This window comes from Ovis canadensis, chromosome 1, assembly GCF_042477335.2.
Source record: "Ovis canadensis isolate MfBH-ARS-UI-01 breed Bighorn chromosome 1, ARS-UI_OviCan_v2, whole genome shotgun sequence".
Classification (NCBI taxonomy): domain Eukaryota; kingdom Metazoa; phylum Chordata; class Mammalia; order Artiodactyla; family Bovidae; genus Ovis; species Ovis canadensis.
Window position 1 is genome coordinate 27,913,038 of NC_091245.1, and position 16,866 is coordinate 27,929,903.

The 16,866-nt window shown below is 38.9% G+C and overlaps 2 protein-coding genes across 2 annotated transcripts in view; both read left to right on the plus strand.

Annotated features, from left to right (window-relative positions):
* SCP2 (sterol carrier protein 2) overlaps positions 1-16,866 on the plus strand; it is a 981,293-nt gene that overhangs the window by 680,113 nt on the left and 284,314 nt on the right. The gene's annotated exons all lie outside the window — the stretch shown is intronic.
* ZYG11B (zyg-11 family member B, cell cycle regulator) overlaps positions 1-16,866 on the plus strand; it is a 75,433-nt gene that overhangs the window by 51,334 nt on the left and 7,233 nt on the right. The window contains exons 11-13 of the mRNA XM_069591880.1: positions 5,191-5,388; positions 5,513-5,565; positions 6,691-6,788. Of these exons, the coding sequence (XP_069447981.1) occupies positions 5,191-5,388; positions 5,513-5,565; positions 6,691-6,788 (349 nt within the window). The remainder of the gene's footprint in view (positions 1-5,190; positions 5,389-5,512; positions 5,566-6,690; positions 6,789-16,866) is intronic.

Below are 16,866 nucleotides of genomic sequence, written 5' to 3' on the forward strand. Positions count from 1 at the left end.
TCCTGTCACTTTACATGCCTGGTAGTTTTTGATTGGATGCCAGACATTTTGAATTTTACCTTGTTGGGTGCGGGATAGTTTTATTTTCCTATGACATATTCTTGAATTTTGTTCCAGGATTAACTGACTTACTTTTAAACAGTCTGATCCTATTTGATCTTGCTTTTGTGATGTATTAGGAGGATCCAGAGTGTGCCGAGGCTAGGGCTAATATTCTGTACTATTGAAACAAGACCTTCCTGAGTACTCAGTGCCCTGTGAAAGAGTTTTCTCAGACTGGATGGTCAGAACAGGCACTACTCCTGGCCCTTTCTGAGTGCCAAGAACTTTAATCTTTTTAATACCTCATTTTCTACCTTCAAATAGTTTTCTCACAGTCATGCTCTGATCAGTGCTCTGCTGAATAGGGTGCTATGCCCTGCAGCTCTCTGAATTCTCTTGATGTACAGTTCTCTTCTCTCTGGTTCTCTGTCCTGTGACTTGCCTTGATCTCCCTGGATTCCCAGCTCCATCTCTCCAACTCCGTGTGTCCACTGGGCTCTACTTGAATTGTGTATCACTGTGCCACAGCCTGGGAACTCTCAAGGCAGCATCTCATCTTGTTTGTTATCCACCTCTGAAGGTCACTGTTCTTTATTACCTAATGTCTAGTATCTTGAAAACTATTGTTTCATGTGTTTTAGAATGGAAAGTAAGTCTGGCTCCTTTTATTTCATCTTGGTCAGAAGTAGGAGTCCTCATCAGTTTTTCACTGTACAGATTTAAGAATGAAAAATTTGTCTTTTATACTTACAAAAGATCCTGATACTAGGAAAGATTGAAGGCAAAAGGAAAAGAGGGTGGCACAAAATGAGATAGATACATAATATCACCAACTCAAGGGACATGAGTTTGAGCAAATTCCGGGAGACGGTGGAGGACAGAAAAGCCTGGTGTGCTTTAGTCCCGGGAGACGGTGGAGGACAGAAAAGCCTGGTGTGCTTTAGTCCGTGGAATTGCAAAGATTTGGACGTGACTTAGTGACTGAACAACAACAATGTATTTCTTTTACTATTAAAAAAAACACTTTCTCTTAGTGTGGGTATGTTGGCAATGAATTTTCATTTAGGTTTTGTCTGTGTGAAAATGTCTTTATTTCATTTTCAAAAGGTAAATTTTTTGGTCACTATTGAAGTCCAAGTGGACATTTTTTCTGTTGGGTTTTTTGGTTATAATTTTCATAAATTGGAATAATTTGTGCCATTATTTCTTCAAGTATGTTTTTCTGTACCCTTTCTTATGTCCTTTCTTTTTGAGACCCTGATTACAAGTATGTTAGATTGCTTGAAATTATCAAACAGGTTATGTGACAGAAGTACTTTACTGGCTTTTTGGCAGTTTTTTTTTTTTTTTTTCCTTTCCATGTTTTGGCTTGAATGTTTTCTACTACTGTTTTTTAATTTGTCATTTTATATATAGATAGATATTATAATTATATACATATAGTATAATAATATATATATTCTTTTTGGAAGTTACCTTTAGGTCATTTTTATATTGTCTTTTTTTTTTCTCCTCAGGTTTATATTTTTCTTTCGTTCTGTAATATATTTATAACATTTATAATAGCTGTTTTAAATCCTTATCTGTTGGTTCTATTATCCCTGTCATTTCTGGATCTATTTTTATTGATTGACTTTTCTTCTGGTTAAGGATCATATTTTTCTGACTCTTTATATGTCTGGTAATTTTTCACTGGTTGTAGCCATTGTGAAATTTAATTCACTTTGTTGGTTACTAGATTTTATTGTTTTCCTTTAAAGAGTCGTGGACTTTGTCCTGGTATTCAGTTAAGCTACTCACAGATCAGGTTGTTTCATTCAAAGCTTACTTATAGGCATACCTCATTTTATTCACTTCACAAATACTGTGTTATTTTCCAAATTGAAGATTTGTGGCAAGTCTGTTGGCATCATTTTTCTAACATTGTTAGCTCACTTTATGTTTCTGTGTCACATTTTGATTATTTTTGTAACATTTCAAACTTTTTCATTATTGTTACATTTGATATGGTGATCTCTGATCAGTGATGTTTGATATTACTACTATAACTAGTTCAAGGGCTCAGATGATGGTTAGAGTCTTTGAGCAGTAAAGTATTTAATAATCAAGGTATGTACAGTGTTTTTTTTTTAATGTAATGCTGTTGCATACTTATTAGACTACAATATATATAGTATAAACTTAACTTGTGTGTGTACTGAAAACTAAGAAGTTTTGTGTGGGTCCCTTGATTGCAGTATTCATTTTTTTGTGATTGTCAGAAACCAAACCCACAATCTCCAAGGTATGCCTATATTTGCTTTGTTAGAGTAGCTTCAGATCAGCCTTTCCCTTATTGCTTAACCCTAGTTACCCCACTATACTCAAATGCTTTGTTTAGATGAGATCCCTTCACTCTGGTTGGTAAGAATGTAAACTATTCCTAAACCTGTGTGACTTTGGGATTTGTTCATATATTGCTTTCTGGTAGTTCTTTCCCTAGTTTCATGGGGTTTCATTTCATATCAGTAGTCAGCCAAAGATTTTAGGGGATCCCCCTGCTGATGTCTTTTTCTTTGGAAATTTTTCCTTTTTATTACTCTGTTCTATAGATTTTTGCTGCCTTAGCAACCCTACACACGGATCCTTATCTCTTCAACTCAGCAAAACTCAGATTCTCTTTAGATTCCCCTTATATGCACAGCAATCTAGAAACTGCCCTATTTGAATATCTTCTCTTGTATCTATACAGGGATCAGATTCCTGGTATAGCTATTCCATTGTCTCATAGCTATTGTCCATTCTCTCATATATTTTGGCTGGTTTCCCAGTAACTTGTTTATTACAACAAAGAATGGCCCATGAGTCTTTTGATGCTTTGTTCCAGATATTTCTTGTTGGTTTTTGTTTTAATGATGCTGTCTTTGCATTTGTGTGTGTGTGCGTTTTAAACTTCTTAAATCAGGCACTATCTTGTAGTTGTATTGCATGAGATTCTTGCAGGAGTCTAATTCACTACTGTGTATTTGATGATTCTCTCATTATGGATTATTTTCATTGTGAATTGTAATTTAGCATTTTCTGTGAGGCTTTGAGTTCAAGATGTGCCCTTCTCAGAGGGTCTTTATATTTCTTTCTACCAAGCTTGGAGGAGATGGAGGGCTACCTTTGTTTGTTTGTTTATTTATTTTGACCACACCTCACAGCCTGTGGGATTTTAGTTCCCCAGCCAGGGATTGAACCCAGGCCCTTTGGAATGAAAGCACAGAGTCCTAACCACTGGACTGCCAGGGAATTCCCTTATTTATTTTAAAAGGTATATATTTATTTCCTTTTTTTGTCTCTGTAAAATGATACATGCTGTGTAAAAAATATGAATATGGAAGAATATAAAAAATAAATGTGAGATGCCTTTTCTTGTTTGAATATGTGAAATTAGAGAGGGGCACAGGAGACTTTGATTAATCATTTATGGTGATGGAAAAATACAGGATTATGTACATTCATGTAGTGGGTAAAGTTATACCTGTCTCTTCTGTCTTCCCTCTTCGGTGGTTGGAAAAGAGAACTTAGTCTTTACAGAGGATGCATTTGGACGTGATGCCTTTCCTTTTCACTTGTCATAGAATGACTTAAGCTAGGGAGTAAATAGTTTCCTAACAGTGAAAAGGCCAGGGTTTTTGGTTCCTAAGAATTGGAATCAGTGTGTTAGGAAAAGAATTATGATTTCATAGTAGATCAGATGGAGTTTTGAGAAAGAGGATTAATCTTCAGAAGAGTGAGGTAAGTTGGGTCTTATATTGTTTTGGAGAAAATCAAGCACAGCCTAAATTGTAAACCCCTCGATTGTTTCCCATGTGAATAGAGGTCTTCCTTATGTACTGCCTAGGCAAGCCATCATATCCCACCTCCAGATAAAACACCTACCTTCCACAGGCCAGCAGGCAAATTTTGACATTCAGTGGAGGTCCTAGGCTATGAAGTTTTTAAGACAGAGGATCACTATATTGCTCACGTAAATGAAGACAGCTTTCCTGTCTTCATCTTACTTAGGCTCTCTACATTACTTAGAACTGCTAATCCTTTCACCCTTTAAAAAAATCACTCATTTTTGGCTGTACCAGGTCTTCGTTGTGGTGCGGGCCCTTCTCTAGTTGTGAGGCGCAGGGGCTGCTCTCTGGCTGCAGTGCCCTGGCTTCTCGTTGCAGTGGCTTCTCTTGTTGCAGAGGATCTGCTCTAGAGAGTGTGGGCTCAGGAGTTGCAGCACGCAGGCTCAGTAATTGTGGCTCACGCGCTCCAGAGTGCAGGGCTCGGTAGTTGTGCACGGGCTTAGTTGCCCCGTGGCATGTGGAATCTTCCTGGACCAGGGATTGAACCCATGTTCCCTGCATTGGCAGGCAGATTGTTAACCCCTGGGCCACCAGGGAAGTACCCCTTTCATCCTTTTGATGTACTCACCTATCTCTGCTTTCTAGATAACCAAACTTTCCCCTTACCTTTCCTACTGTTTTCCTCTTACCTCTTATGGTTGCTCTCAGGTTGGAGTTTCCCCAGACCAAACAGATGGTGTAAATTTGAACTACAGTCTTGCTTGAGGGCAGGCCCCTGTTTATAAATTACAAGGGAAGACTTTTCCCTTTAGGCCAGAGCCCAGATCACAATAGGCTTCTTTCTTCTGTCTCTCTGTCAGGCCACCCTTTTATTGAGGTGTAATGCTTTGAAAATTCTTGCATTGTATGCAAAGTCTTAGTATCTCTGGTCCTTACTTCCAAACTAGCATGGCTGTTAAACCCAGTTCTCTTGCACCCTGCCCACCCCCTACTGCTGTGAGCCAGAGATAGCCTGTTAGGCGCTAGTTTGATTTCCTGTTTACATTGTATTCCAGACAAAAAAGTTACATATTTAAAGTTTGCTTGCTGTTTTTCACCCAGCACAACTAGATATTGTACAGCAGGAAATTTTTAGGTTATCTAGTTCACTAATTCACTTGAAAATAAACTACTATTTCTTTTATTGTTTGGGGTAGAGAGGAATAAAATCACCTATAATCCCACAATGCTAACATAGCAACAGTCTTCACCTTTTGTCCATACACATTTAAATCATTACAGTGTCATTTAGCCATTTACTGCACATAATTACTTTAATTTTTCTATTTTTTTCCCCCAGAACAATATAGCTGAAGTACAAGAATTGCATTCTGAATTAATGTGGAAGGATTTTATAGACCACATCAGTAGTCTTCTACATAGTGTTGAAGTGGAAGTCAGTTACTTTGCAGCTGGAATTATTGCCCACTTAATATCTAGAGGTGAACAAGCTTGGACATTGAGTCGCAGCCAGAGGAATTCTCTTCTGGATGATCTGGTAGGGTAACTTGCTGTTTTCTGGAAGAATACAAACAACATTCATAATGATTAAACTATCAAAGCCTCATCATGCAATACTAAATAAATATTATAATCCTTTCCTTGTGTCTTGTGTCTTTCAGCATTCAGCTATTTTGAAATGGCCAACTCCAGAGTGTGAGATGGTAGCATACAGGTAATTAGCAAGATAATTAATATTAAGCCAGCCTAGTCATGTTGCTTGCCTAGAGGTCATTCCTATTAGATGTATGATTGTTTTCCCTTAGGCATCTGTGTTTTTACTTTATTTTGCTACCTATCAATTCATCAGTCCTTCTTTCATGTTCATTGAAGACAGGTGCCAAAGTCTTGTTCTATCCTCTTGAAATTCAAAGATGAATAAGATATGGTGCCTCCAAACGAGAACTTTACAGCCTAGTCAGGGAAACCAAATGTAAATCAGATATAATTTACTCTTATGCTAATTTCATAGAATGCTCTAAAATCAAAGATGAAAATACCTTTTAAAAAAAGATGAAAGTACTTAAATCTGCACTAGAAAATAATGAAAAACTTCCAGAGGAAGTAGATTGTGAATGGAGTTTTAAGTAGGGACAGACGATTTTAGGAAGAGTATTAATGCAAGGAGGTGTAGAACAAGAGAACACATTTAAAGAACTAGAAGCAGCACCTGATTTGTTTAGGGAAGCAGTTTGTAATTATTAAAGTGCATACTGGATTCTAACTTTATTTATGACAAGTGATTTGATAGATAAGTTACTAATATACCTGAAGTATTCCAGATTGCTGCATAAATATTATCATTACAGTTTATTTTGTTGTTTATTTTATAAATGCTGATGCTGCCAGTACTTTTTATTCCAGTATGTTTCACCCATTTTTGGGCAGAATACTAGAAGAAACAGGCTAAATTTTGGACCTCCTTCATGATGTTCTATAGGCTAAATTCTGGACCTCCTTCATAATGTTCTATTGGTTAGTTATCAACTAACTTCTTATCTAGGTTTCCAAACCAAGGTCTACTGTTCTTCAGAATGTATATCTTCAAGACCAAAAGGTGCTTTTTGAGAAAAAGTACATTGTTCTGATCACCTTCTATCTTCTGCACCAAGACTTTTGTTTGAATACAATCCTTTATCAGATGGCTAAGACAAAGGAGCGATGTTCTATAGAGGGTCATTTATATTAGTTTAAAAATAGAAGGATGAAATTTCTGGAGTGAAAAGCTCAGGAATCATTGCTTTAGAAAATGATGCAAAGTATAAGATGTAACTTTTATTCTTTTCTTTTGAACTTTTAGGTCCTTTAATCCATTTTTCCCATTACTTGGCTGTTTTACAACACCTGGAGTCCAGCTATGGGCAGTTTGGGCCATGCAACATGTCTGCAGCAAGAATCGTATGTACCAAAAGAGAACCGTGTTTGAATGTAATTGTTGTCCTTCAGCTATATTGTTCTGGAAAAAAAAAGAAGCTGTAAAATTAAAATGATATATATATTCAATGTTTAGGACATTGCTGCCAGCACCCATAGTGTGTGGAAAAGTAAACTATTTAAATCAGGTTTCATATCTTTTTTTTTTCAGTATTCTTTTTTGAAGGCTGTGATGTGATGGATCTCTCTGTTAGTATTTATTAATATAAACTCATTTCATAGGTGATTTGAAATATTAAAAAGAAGCACATAACTATACCTTAATAGTAAAGTATAAATTAAATTTTCTTAAGTTAAAAACCAGATCCAAGGAAAAATAATTTGAAAAAAATTAAAAGATAGAGGGAAGATAGTAGAATTTAGATATGTAGGCCATTCATAGTAATTGATACACTCTCTGTGACTGGACTGCAAGTAATCAGATACATGGTTCTCTTTCTGTATATAAGAGGGAAGAACATTATATATCCTCAAAGGGGTATAAAGCTTTTCTGCACAATTAAGTACAAGTTAAGTTTCTTTTATAGAGTCTTAATAGGGGCTGTGTTATAAATGGCCTGATATAAGAATGTGAGAGTCGTATTTTTAACAATAGTTTTTTTAGCAAGTAGCAGTACTCTTTTGTTATATTTTTTCTTGTTGCATTCTTTGATGAACACAGATCACAAAAAGAGAACTCAATAAAAGTTCTTCTTTGTCAGGTGGATAGAGGAAGATGGTTTAGGGAATGGGAAGCGACAGAGAAAACCACCTTGTACCCACCTAAACCTCCACCTGGAACCTTTTCTGCCTCCTCCTACTAAATTCCTGGAGCAGAGCTGTTCATTCATAAACATAAGATTGCCTCATTAGCTAAACTAAACTGTCTCTGCTATAAATTTTTTTTTTCCTTTCTCTGTACCTTTAGGTTCTGAGAACGCTCAGTATTTTTTTTTCAATAGTCTGTCTGATTTTATACCCAGCCTCTAATCTCCAGACTTCTTTCCTCATTACTTTTCACAGACTCATAGGAGAAAATAAAACATAATAAATAAATAACAGTGCATTTTCATTTAACTGGTACCATTTTTGTGACTACTCTTAGGTGTTGGTGTTTTTTCAGCTTTACTCTGTGAAGTGAGTACCCTGAAGAATTTATTCTATAATGCACTGTAATTTGGAGATTGTTAGATTATTTTATCTCCAACTCAGGTAGTTCAGGTTCCTACTTTCTTGCTTCCCTGTTTATATTTAAATGGAATTTACTTCTCAGTTTGCACTAGAAAGTTTTAATGCACTGAAAAGCTTATAGCTTTTAAAAATTAAGAGTTAGTATAGCATAGTGATTAAGAGCACACAAGACTAGTAATACCTGGACTCAAATCATGGTCCACCGCTTACCAGGTATGCCATTTTGAGCAAATTATTAAATCTAGGACTTTAGTTTCCACATGTGTTAAATGGAAATAATAATAGTACCTGTTTCACACATTATAATGAGCATGTTCCCATATTTTGGGAAATTTTTGGCAACATGATTTACAATAATCACTTAATCTTTATTTTGTGGTGTATTAGTTTCCTAAGGCAAGTGTAACTAAGTACCAAAAATGGGTGGCTTAAAATAATAGAAACATTTTGTCACTCCATTCTGGAGGCTTAGAAGTCTAAGGTGTGAGTAGGGCCATGCTCTCCCTGACAGCTCCAGGGGCGGACCCTTCCTTGCCTCTTCCCGCTTCTGGTGTTTGCTGCTCCGTGTGTTTTCATATCATCTTCTTCTGTGCGTGTGTGTCTGTCTCTGTGTCCAGATCTCCCCTTTTCATAAGAACATCAGTCATATTGGATTAGGGCCTATCCCAGGGGTATCACGTAACTTCACTAATTACATCAGCCACACCCCTGTTTCCACATGAGGTTTCTTTCTGAAGTACTGGGCCTTAGTGGGTGTTAGGACTTTAACCTATCTTTTGAGGGAGATACAATTTAACCCATAACATATGGCTATAAATTTATTAAACTTACCTAGCTACATCCCTATTGATGAACATTTAGGTAGTCTACCTTTTAATTTAAAAATTATACTCAAATGCTTGTTTTTACAGAGATAGTCATTGCATCATTATTTATAGTAGGAAGTAACTCTAAGTAGCCTAGAGGTCTAGCACTAGGGGAATGTAAAATAATGTTGAAACATCCAGACAGTGGAATGATAAGTGAAGAAGACATGGTAGAAAAGTATATGAGCAGAAACTTTTATTCTTGATCAGGACAGAGTAACTGGTACCAGAGTAGCTCACCAGCCGTAAACAATAGAAAAATGTGGGGGAAATTTGAAAGTTTGTTCTAGACTTAGACAAAAGATTGCAAGGATTCTGATCCTTGAAAGGAGGGAACAAATGAGAGGGCTTTGTCACCTGGTTCTTCTTGGCCATGCCTCCTCCAGGGGCTTGAGGAACATGGTGGAGACTGGAACAAAGGGATGGAGAACAGCCGCAGGCAGGGGGCGTTCCTAGTGGCCCAGGGAAAGAAGGAAGCTGGCTTGCCGTAAGAATCACAGATCCATGAGAGGAAGCCAGCCTTTTCTAGTCAACACAGCTTTGCCTAAAGCCCAAAGAAGCGTCTCCCCTGGCCCCAGAGCAGAGCGGACAGCCTTCTGCCTCCTGGAGGAGATGGACACAGGGCAGGCTGGGAGGGCTGTTGCAGAAGAGGACGAAAGTAGCTGTTTCTTGAGTGAATAAGAACGTGTCCAGGGAGGTGGTGTTGACGATGGCCACAGTGGCCAGTATGGGGAGTCTGGGAGGCCAGGACCCCTCCTTACCTCTGCCATAGGGCCAGTCTCCACTTGGCCCTGTTGTCATGGGCAGGGCTGCCCTGTGTCATGCCAGGCACAAACACCCTTAGGGAAGATTTCAGTGGGTCCAGGGATGAGGGTTGGTACATTGATTAGGAGAGGGCAGCCTGAGGGGGTGGTAGCAGAGACCTCTCAGAACTGTAATCAGGGTCCCCAAGGTAAAGAGATGCTAGACCCTCCCAAACTGGGAGAGGCCTCTGTTTTGGCAACCCTGAGTCCACTCTTCGTGGGCAGCTCACCCCTCATATACACAGACGTGTGAATGGGCCTGTATACATACACAGGGGTGTGTGCTCAAGTAGATAACCACACACTGATGTGGCCTGCCCCAGCCCACATGCAGCCCTACCCTCAGACTCTGGAGTTCCCCTCTCAGAGACCTGCCTCCAGTGTGGCTATATCTGAGGGTCTCCCCAGCAGGGCACAGGCAGGGCGACTGGACTGCTGTGGGCCCTTGCGGGGTGGCAGAGGGTCGGGAGGCTTGGGAAGGTGGGTGGGGAAGCAGGCCCTGCTGCAGTTCCAGCAGCCCTGCTGTTTGCCATCGGATCACACTGTGTGCTGAGAGTCAGGCATAGAACAAGCTCTACAGACTCCCTGTCTTTCTTCCTGGAGGCATTTATTGCAGTAGCATAGGGGAATCAAGTACATCTCTGCAATTTCATTGTATGGAGGAGACAAAAATCAGAGTGCAGCAAGACTGAGGTGCCTGGAATTTGGGGGCAGAACAATGCAGTTATGTCTAGAAAGAACTCCAGAAATCTTCATAGGAGTTTCTTGAGTCTTAGGCTGAAAACTAAGCTGTGCATGCCTAGGATGAGACTCCTTGAGGCCAAATACCAAAGAGCTGCTAACTAAACAACATGAGCTTACACAGGGTTGGAAAATATTTAAATTCCAAACAGTGGAAAGAACATATTACCTAGGGCTTTCACTGCAGATGCCAGAAGAGCCAGAGAGATTAGCCTTAAATTAAAGGCTTCTCTAAGGCAACCCTACAAAGCTTAGAAAACAAGTCTTGAAATGATCAAGCTGCTCTGTAAAAACTGTCTGCCAGAGAAAAACTATGTACTCTTTTTAAAAAGACAACAAAGTCTACAGTCAACAATATGTGTAGTTATATGATGGATTGCTAGATGAGAGAAGAAGCAGAAAAATATGATCTATAACCAAGAGAAAAATCAGACAGTTGAAACAAACCCAGAAATGATAGTGATGATGGGATTAGCAGGGGAAATTAAAAACTTTTTTTATAGATATGATTCAAGATTTTAAAGAAAATATGAATACCAAAAGGAGGAAAAGTGAAGTATAAAAAATAAATTAAAATTTAACATGAAAAATATCTTAGTGAGCTTAAGAGTAGATACACAAAAGAAAAAAGTTCAGTGAAATTGAACACAAAGCAAGAGAGAATATCCAAACTCAAAGAAAGCTGTTGTGTTCTTTTTTTTTTTTTGAAGGAACACCAGAAGTATCCTGATATAAATACCAGGCAAAGACATAAGAAAAGAAAATTAGTGAACAGTAAATCTCATGAGCATAGATGAGGATATTCTTTTTTAAAAATGTTAACAAACAGAACCTAATAGTGTATAAAAGGGAGGTTACTCCAAGAATGCAAAGTTGGTTTAAGATTTGAAAATCAATGTTTCTTCCTATTACCAGACCAGGAAAGAAAAGCAATCTCATCATCTCTGTTGATGCAGAAAGGCAGACCATTGGCCACTGCCTGTGAAAGCAGGGATTTCTACTACTATTCAGTTTTCCATCCTTGCTGGGAAAACAGTTTGCAGTTCCTTCTACAGAAGTGTTTTGATTTTACCTTTTTCAGTCAGAGTGATTACCTTCCAAATAGAATGTCGTCTATTTACCTTGGAGTTGCTGTCCACAGACCGGGCAGCTCTTTGTTGGTTATTGGAGAGCTGTTTATGTGCCACTGTCCAAGTGACAGTAGAATCTGGCAGCTCCTTGTGCAGTTCCAAAGTCAGTACTAGTGAGAAAGATGCTCCCTTCTCATGAGTATCCCCTCCTTACATTCTCCAGGTAGAATGACCCTATGTAAGCCGATTCCATTGTATTATTTAACTCTTCTGGGCATTGTCATTCCCATTAGAGTGTTTCTCTGACGTCACTCAAAAACACTGCGGCTCTTTCAGGTTTGAAGATCATTGTTTGTCCTTCAGTCATAAGGGTAGCTTCAATTAATGTCAAATAGCAAGGTAGAAAATGCCCTTAAATGGAAGTTCTTAGTCCAAAGTCCCAGTAGTCATCTCTGGCAGGCTCACAGGCTTTTGCCATAACGCCCAGTCTGTCCTTCACATAGGGCTATCACACAGAGAATTTGTCCCTGCTGGCGCTCAAGCTTCTGTTCCCACTGCATTGGCTAGGGCAGTCTTACTCCCCATTTAGCGTATCTAATTAACATTGCTTGAAAAAAGGATTTATATGCTTTCTGTTTTATGATGTTAGGTAGGGAAAACGTTCCCCAGTCAGTAAAATGTTCATCCTCATAATACAGTCAGATAAAAGAGATTCACAAACCAGTTCTACAAACTTTTACCTCAATTCGGTTAATCTTTATATTCCTAACTGTAGCCTCCACTAGGACTTCATCCACAGATTTTCATCTTACAATACTGAGTAGGAGAGTGTTCCCCAGACAGACTGAAAACCTCATTTCCATAAAATATTCAGGTAGAAGAGGCACAACTTCTTTCTAGAAAGTCTTTAAACATTCCAACTTTCATAATCCTGTCAGTCCTTACACTTTCATTTTCTCTCAATCTAATTGTAGCCCACATGAGGGCTTCACCAGTGGGTTTTGGTAACTTCTCTGCTTCTTGACTAAATTACCTACTCTTGCGCAAGTCCCCAGTAAGGAGTCAAGCCGAGGAATCCTGGCCTTTTGTCAGTCTTTGTCTTGATTAGATGAAACAAATGCTGGTCAGGTTTGGATCCATCTCTAAATGCCATTGGTAACATTAACCTTTAGTAACCATAGCTCTGACTATACAGACCTTTGTCGGCTCGGTGATATCTCTGCTTTTTAATACGCTGTCTAGGTTTGTCATAGCTTTTCTTACAAGGAGCAAGTGTCTTTTAATTCTATGGCTGCAGACATGGCCTGCAGTGATTTTGGAGCCCACAAAAAGAAAATCTGTCAGTTTCTACTTTTTCCCCATCTGTTTGCCATGAAGTGATAGGACCAGATGCCATGATCTTTGTTTTCTGAATGTTGAGTTTTAAGCCAGCTTTTTCACTCTCCTCTTTCACCTTCGTCAAGAGGCTCTTTAGTTCCTCTTTGCTTTCTGCCATTAGAGTGGTATCGTCTGTATATCTGAAGTTGTTGATATTTCTCTTGACAGTCTTAATTACAGCTTGTTATTCATCCAGCCCAGCATTTCACATGATGTACTCTGCATATAAGTTAGGTAAGCAGGGTAACAATATTCAGCCTTGATGTACTCCTTGCCCCATTTTGAACCAGTCCGTTGTTCCATGTCCAGTTCTAACTGTTGCTTCTTCACCAGCATACAGGTTTCTCAGGACGCAGGTAAGGTGGTTATGATCCACATAGTCTGGCTTTAGCGTAGTCAGTGAAGCAGAGTGAAAGTGAAAGTGAAGTCGCTCAGTCGTGTCCAACTCTTTGCGACCTCATGGACTGTAGCCTACCAGGCTCCTCCGTCTGTGGGATTCTCCAGGCAAGAGTACTGGAGTGAGTTGCCATTTCCTTCTCCAGGAGATCGTCCCAACCCAGGGATCAAACCCGTGTCTCCCGCATTGCAGGCAGACGCTTTACCATCTGAGCCACCAGGGAAGACTCAGTGAAGCAGAAGTAGATGTTTTTCGGAAAGTCCCTTGCTTTTTCTGTGATTCAAAGGATGTTGGCAATTTGATCTCTGGTTCTTCTGCCTTTTCTAAATAAATCCAGCTTGTACATCTGAAAGTTCTCGATTCACGTATTAATGAAGCCTAGCTGGAAGGATTTTGAGCATTACCTTGCTATCATGTGAAATGAGTGCAGTTGTACAGTAGTTTGAACATTCTTTGGCATTGCCTTTCTTCGGGATTGGAATGAAAACTGACCTTTTCCAATCCTACAGCTTTTAATAGCATCATCTTTTAGGATTTGAAATAGCTCAGCTGGAATTCCATCACCTCCACTAGCTTTGTTCATAGTAATACTTCCTAAGGCCTACCCGACTTCACGTTCCAGGATGTCTGGCTCTAGGTGAGTGACCATACCATCATGTTTATTTGGGTCATTAAGACCTTTTATGTATATTTCTTCTTATATTCTTGCCACCTCTTCTTAATCTCTTGTGCTTCTCTTAGGTCCTTGCTGTTTTTGTCCTTTATTTTGCCCATCTTTGCATGAAATGTTCCTTAATATTTCCAATGTTCTTGGAAGAGATCTCTAGTCTTTCCCATTCTGTTGTTTTCCTCTTACTTCTTTGCATTATTCATTTACAGAAGACTCTCTTATTTCTCCTTGCTGTTCTGTGGAACTCTGCATTCAGTTGGGTTTATCTTTCCCTTACTCCTTTGCCTCTCACTTCTTTTCTTTTCTCAGCTATCTGTGAGGCCTCCTCAGACAACCACTCTGCCTTCTTGCATTTCTCTTTCTTTGGGATGGTTTTGGTCACCACCTCCAGTACAATGTTATGAATCTCCGTCTACAGTTCTTTGGGCACTCTGTCTACCAGATCTAATGCTTTGAATATATTCTTCTCCTCTACTGTATAATCATAGGGATTTGATTTAGGTCATACCTGAATGGCCTAGTAGTTTTCCCTACTTTGTTCAATTTAAGCTTGAAATCTACAATAAGAATCTGATGATCTGAGCCATGGTCAGCTCCAGGTCTTGTTTTTGCTGACTCCATACAGCTTCTCCATCTTCAGCTACAAAGAATATAATAAATCTGATTTCAGTATTGACTGTCTGGTGATGTTCATGTGTAGAGTTGTCTCTTGTGTTGTTGGAAGAGGGTGTTTGATATGACAGTACTCTGTTAGCCTAATCCCTTGAATTTATTTGTCACCTCCACTATATTGGGTCAAAATGTTTTCAAGTCATATGTCTGATAAAGTGCTTGTGTTCAAAATATATCATGTACTCTGAAAACTTATGATAAGAAAACAAAGTGAGTCAAAAAACAAAAAAAATGGACAAAAGCGTTGAATAGTCTCTTTACCAAAGCTTTACAGATGACAGGGGGACTTCCCTGGTGTCCCGTGGTTAAGAATCTGCCTTGCAATGCAGAGGATGCAGGTTCGAGCCCTGGTTGGGAAAGGAAGAGCCTCCATGCCACAGAGCAGCTAGCTTGTGTGCTGCAGCTTCTGAAGCCTGCATGGCACAGCCCGAGATCCGTGCACCACAACAAAAGATCCTGCATGACACAACGAAGATCACACATGCTACAACTAAGACCTGACACAGCCTAATAAATAATAATATTTATTAAAAAAAAGACTTACAGATGGCGAATATACACAGATGAAAAGATGCCCCACATCATTAGGATATGTGTATAGATCAATGCAATAGAATTGAGAGTCCAAAACTAAACCCATTCATCTCTGGCCGCATGATTCTTGACAAGGGTGCCAAGACAATTCAGTGGGAAAAGAACGTGTTTTTCAGCCAGTGGTGCTGAGAAAACTGAATAGGCATGTGTTAAAGAAGGAACTTGCATGCTTACCTCATGCCATATACGAAAATTAACTCAAAAATGGGTTATTGGCCTAAGTATAAAAACTGCATTTATATATGCATAAATACATAAAACTTTTAAAAGAAGTAGATATAAATCTTTATGACACTGGATTAAGCAGTGTTTTCTTATATAGGACACTAGAAGCATAAGTGATAAAAGAAAAACTAGTCTAATTGGATTTAATAAAAATTTTTAACACATTTGTGCTTTAGAGGACATCATCAACAAGGTGAAAAGACTACTCAGAATGGTCGAAAATATTTGCAAATTATATACGTAATGAGGGACTTGTTTTTAAAATGTATAAACACAATAATAAAAAGAAAAGTGACCCAGTTTAAAAACTGGCAGAAGATCTGAATAGACATGTCTTAAGAAAAATATACAAATGGCCAATAAGCAGATTAAAAGCAGTTCAACATTGTTCAGTTCAGTTCAGTCGCTCAGTCGTGTCCGATTCTTTGTGACCCCATGAATCGCAGCACACCAGGCCTCCCTGTCCATCACCAACTCCTGGAGTTCACTCAGATTCCTGTCCATCGAGTCAGTGATGCCATCCAGCCATCTCATCCTCTGTCGTCCCCTTCTCCTCCTGCCCCCAATCCCTCCCAGCATCGAAGTCTTTTCCAGTGAGTCAGCTCTTCGCGTGAGGTGGCCAAAGTACTGGAGTTTCAGCTTTAGCATCATTCCTTCCAAGGAAATCCCAAGGTTGATCTCCTTCATAATGGACTGGTTAGATCTCCTTGCAGTCCAAGGGACTCTCAAGAGTCTTCTCCATCACCACAGTTCAAAAGCATCAATTCTTCAGCGCTCAGCTTTCTTCACAGTCCAACTCTCACATCCATACATGACCACTGGAAAAACCATAGCCTTGACTAGACGGAACTTAGTCGGCAAAGTAATGTCTTTGCTTTTGAATATGCTATCTAGGTTGGTCATAACTTTTCTTCCAAGGAGTAAGCATCTTTTAATTTCATGGCTGCAGTTACCTTCTGCAGTGATTTTGGAGCCCCCACAAATAAAGTTTGACACTGTTTCCACTGTTTCCCCATCTTAGAAAAATATAAATTAAAACCACAATGAGATACCACTTTATACCTGCTAGTAAGGCTGCCTGTAATCAAAAAGATGGACAGTGGCGTGTGTTGATGAAACAACTGTCTCATTCATTGATGATGAGATTGAAAAATTATACAGTCATTTCAGAAAACAATTTGGTGATTTCTTATTAAGTTAAACATACATTTAGCCCAGCATTTTAGGTGTTTCCTCAAGATGAGTGAAATGAAAAGTTCACAAAAAACTTATAACAATAGGATGATTATAGCATTTTTAGTCATTGTAATGAAATGCTGGGGGTCAGGGGAGAACATCCAACAAATGTCCAGTACAGTAACATTAAAAAAATGTGGCATGTTCAATACAATGGAATATTTCTCAGCTTAAAGCAAAAGGACTGCTACATACAGGTAACAACTTGAATACATCTTAAA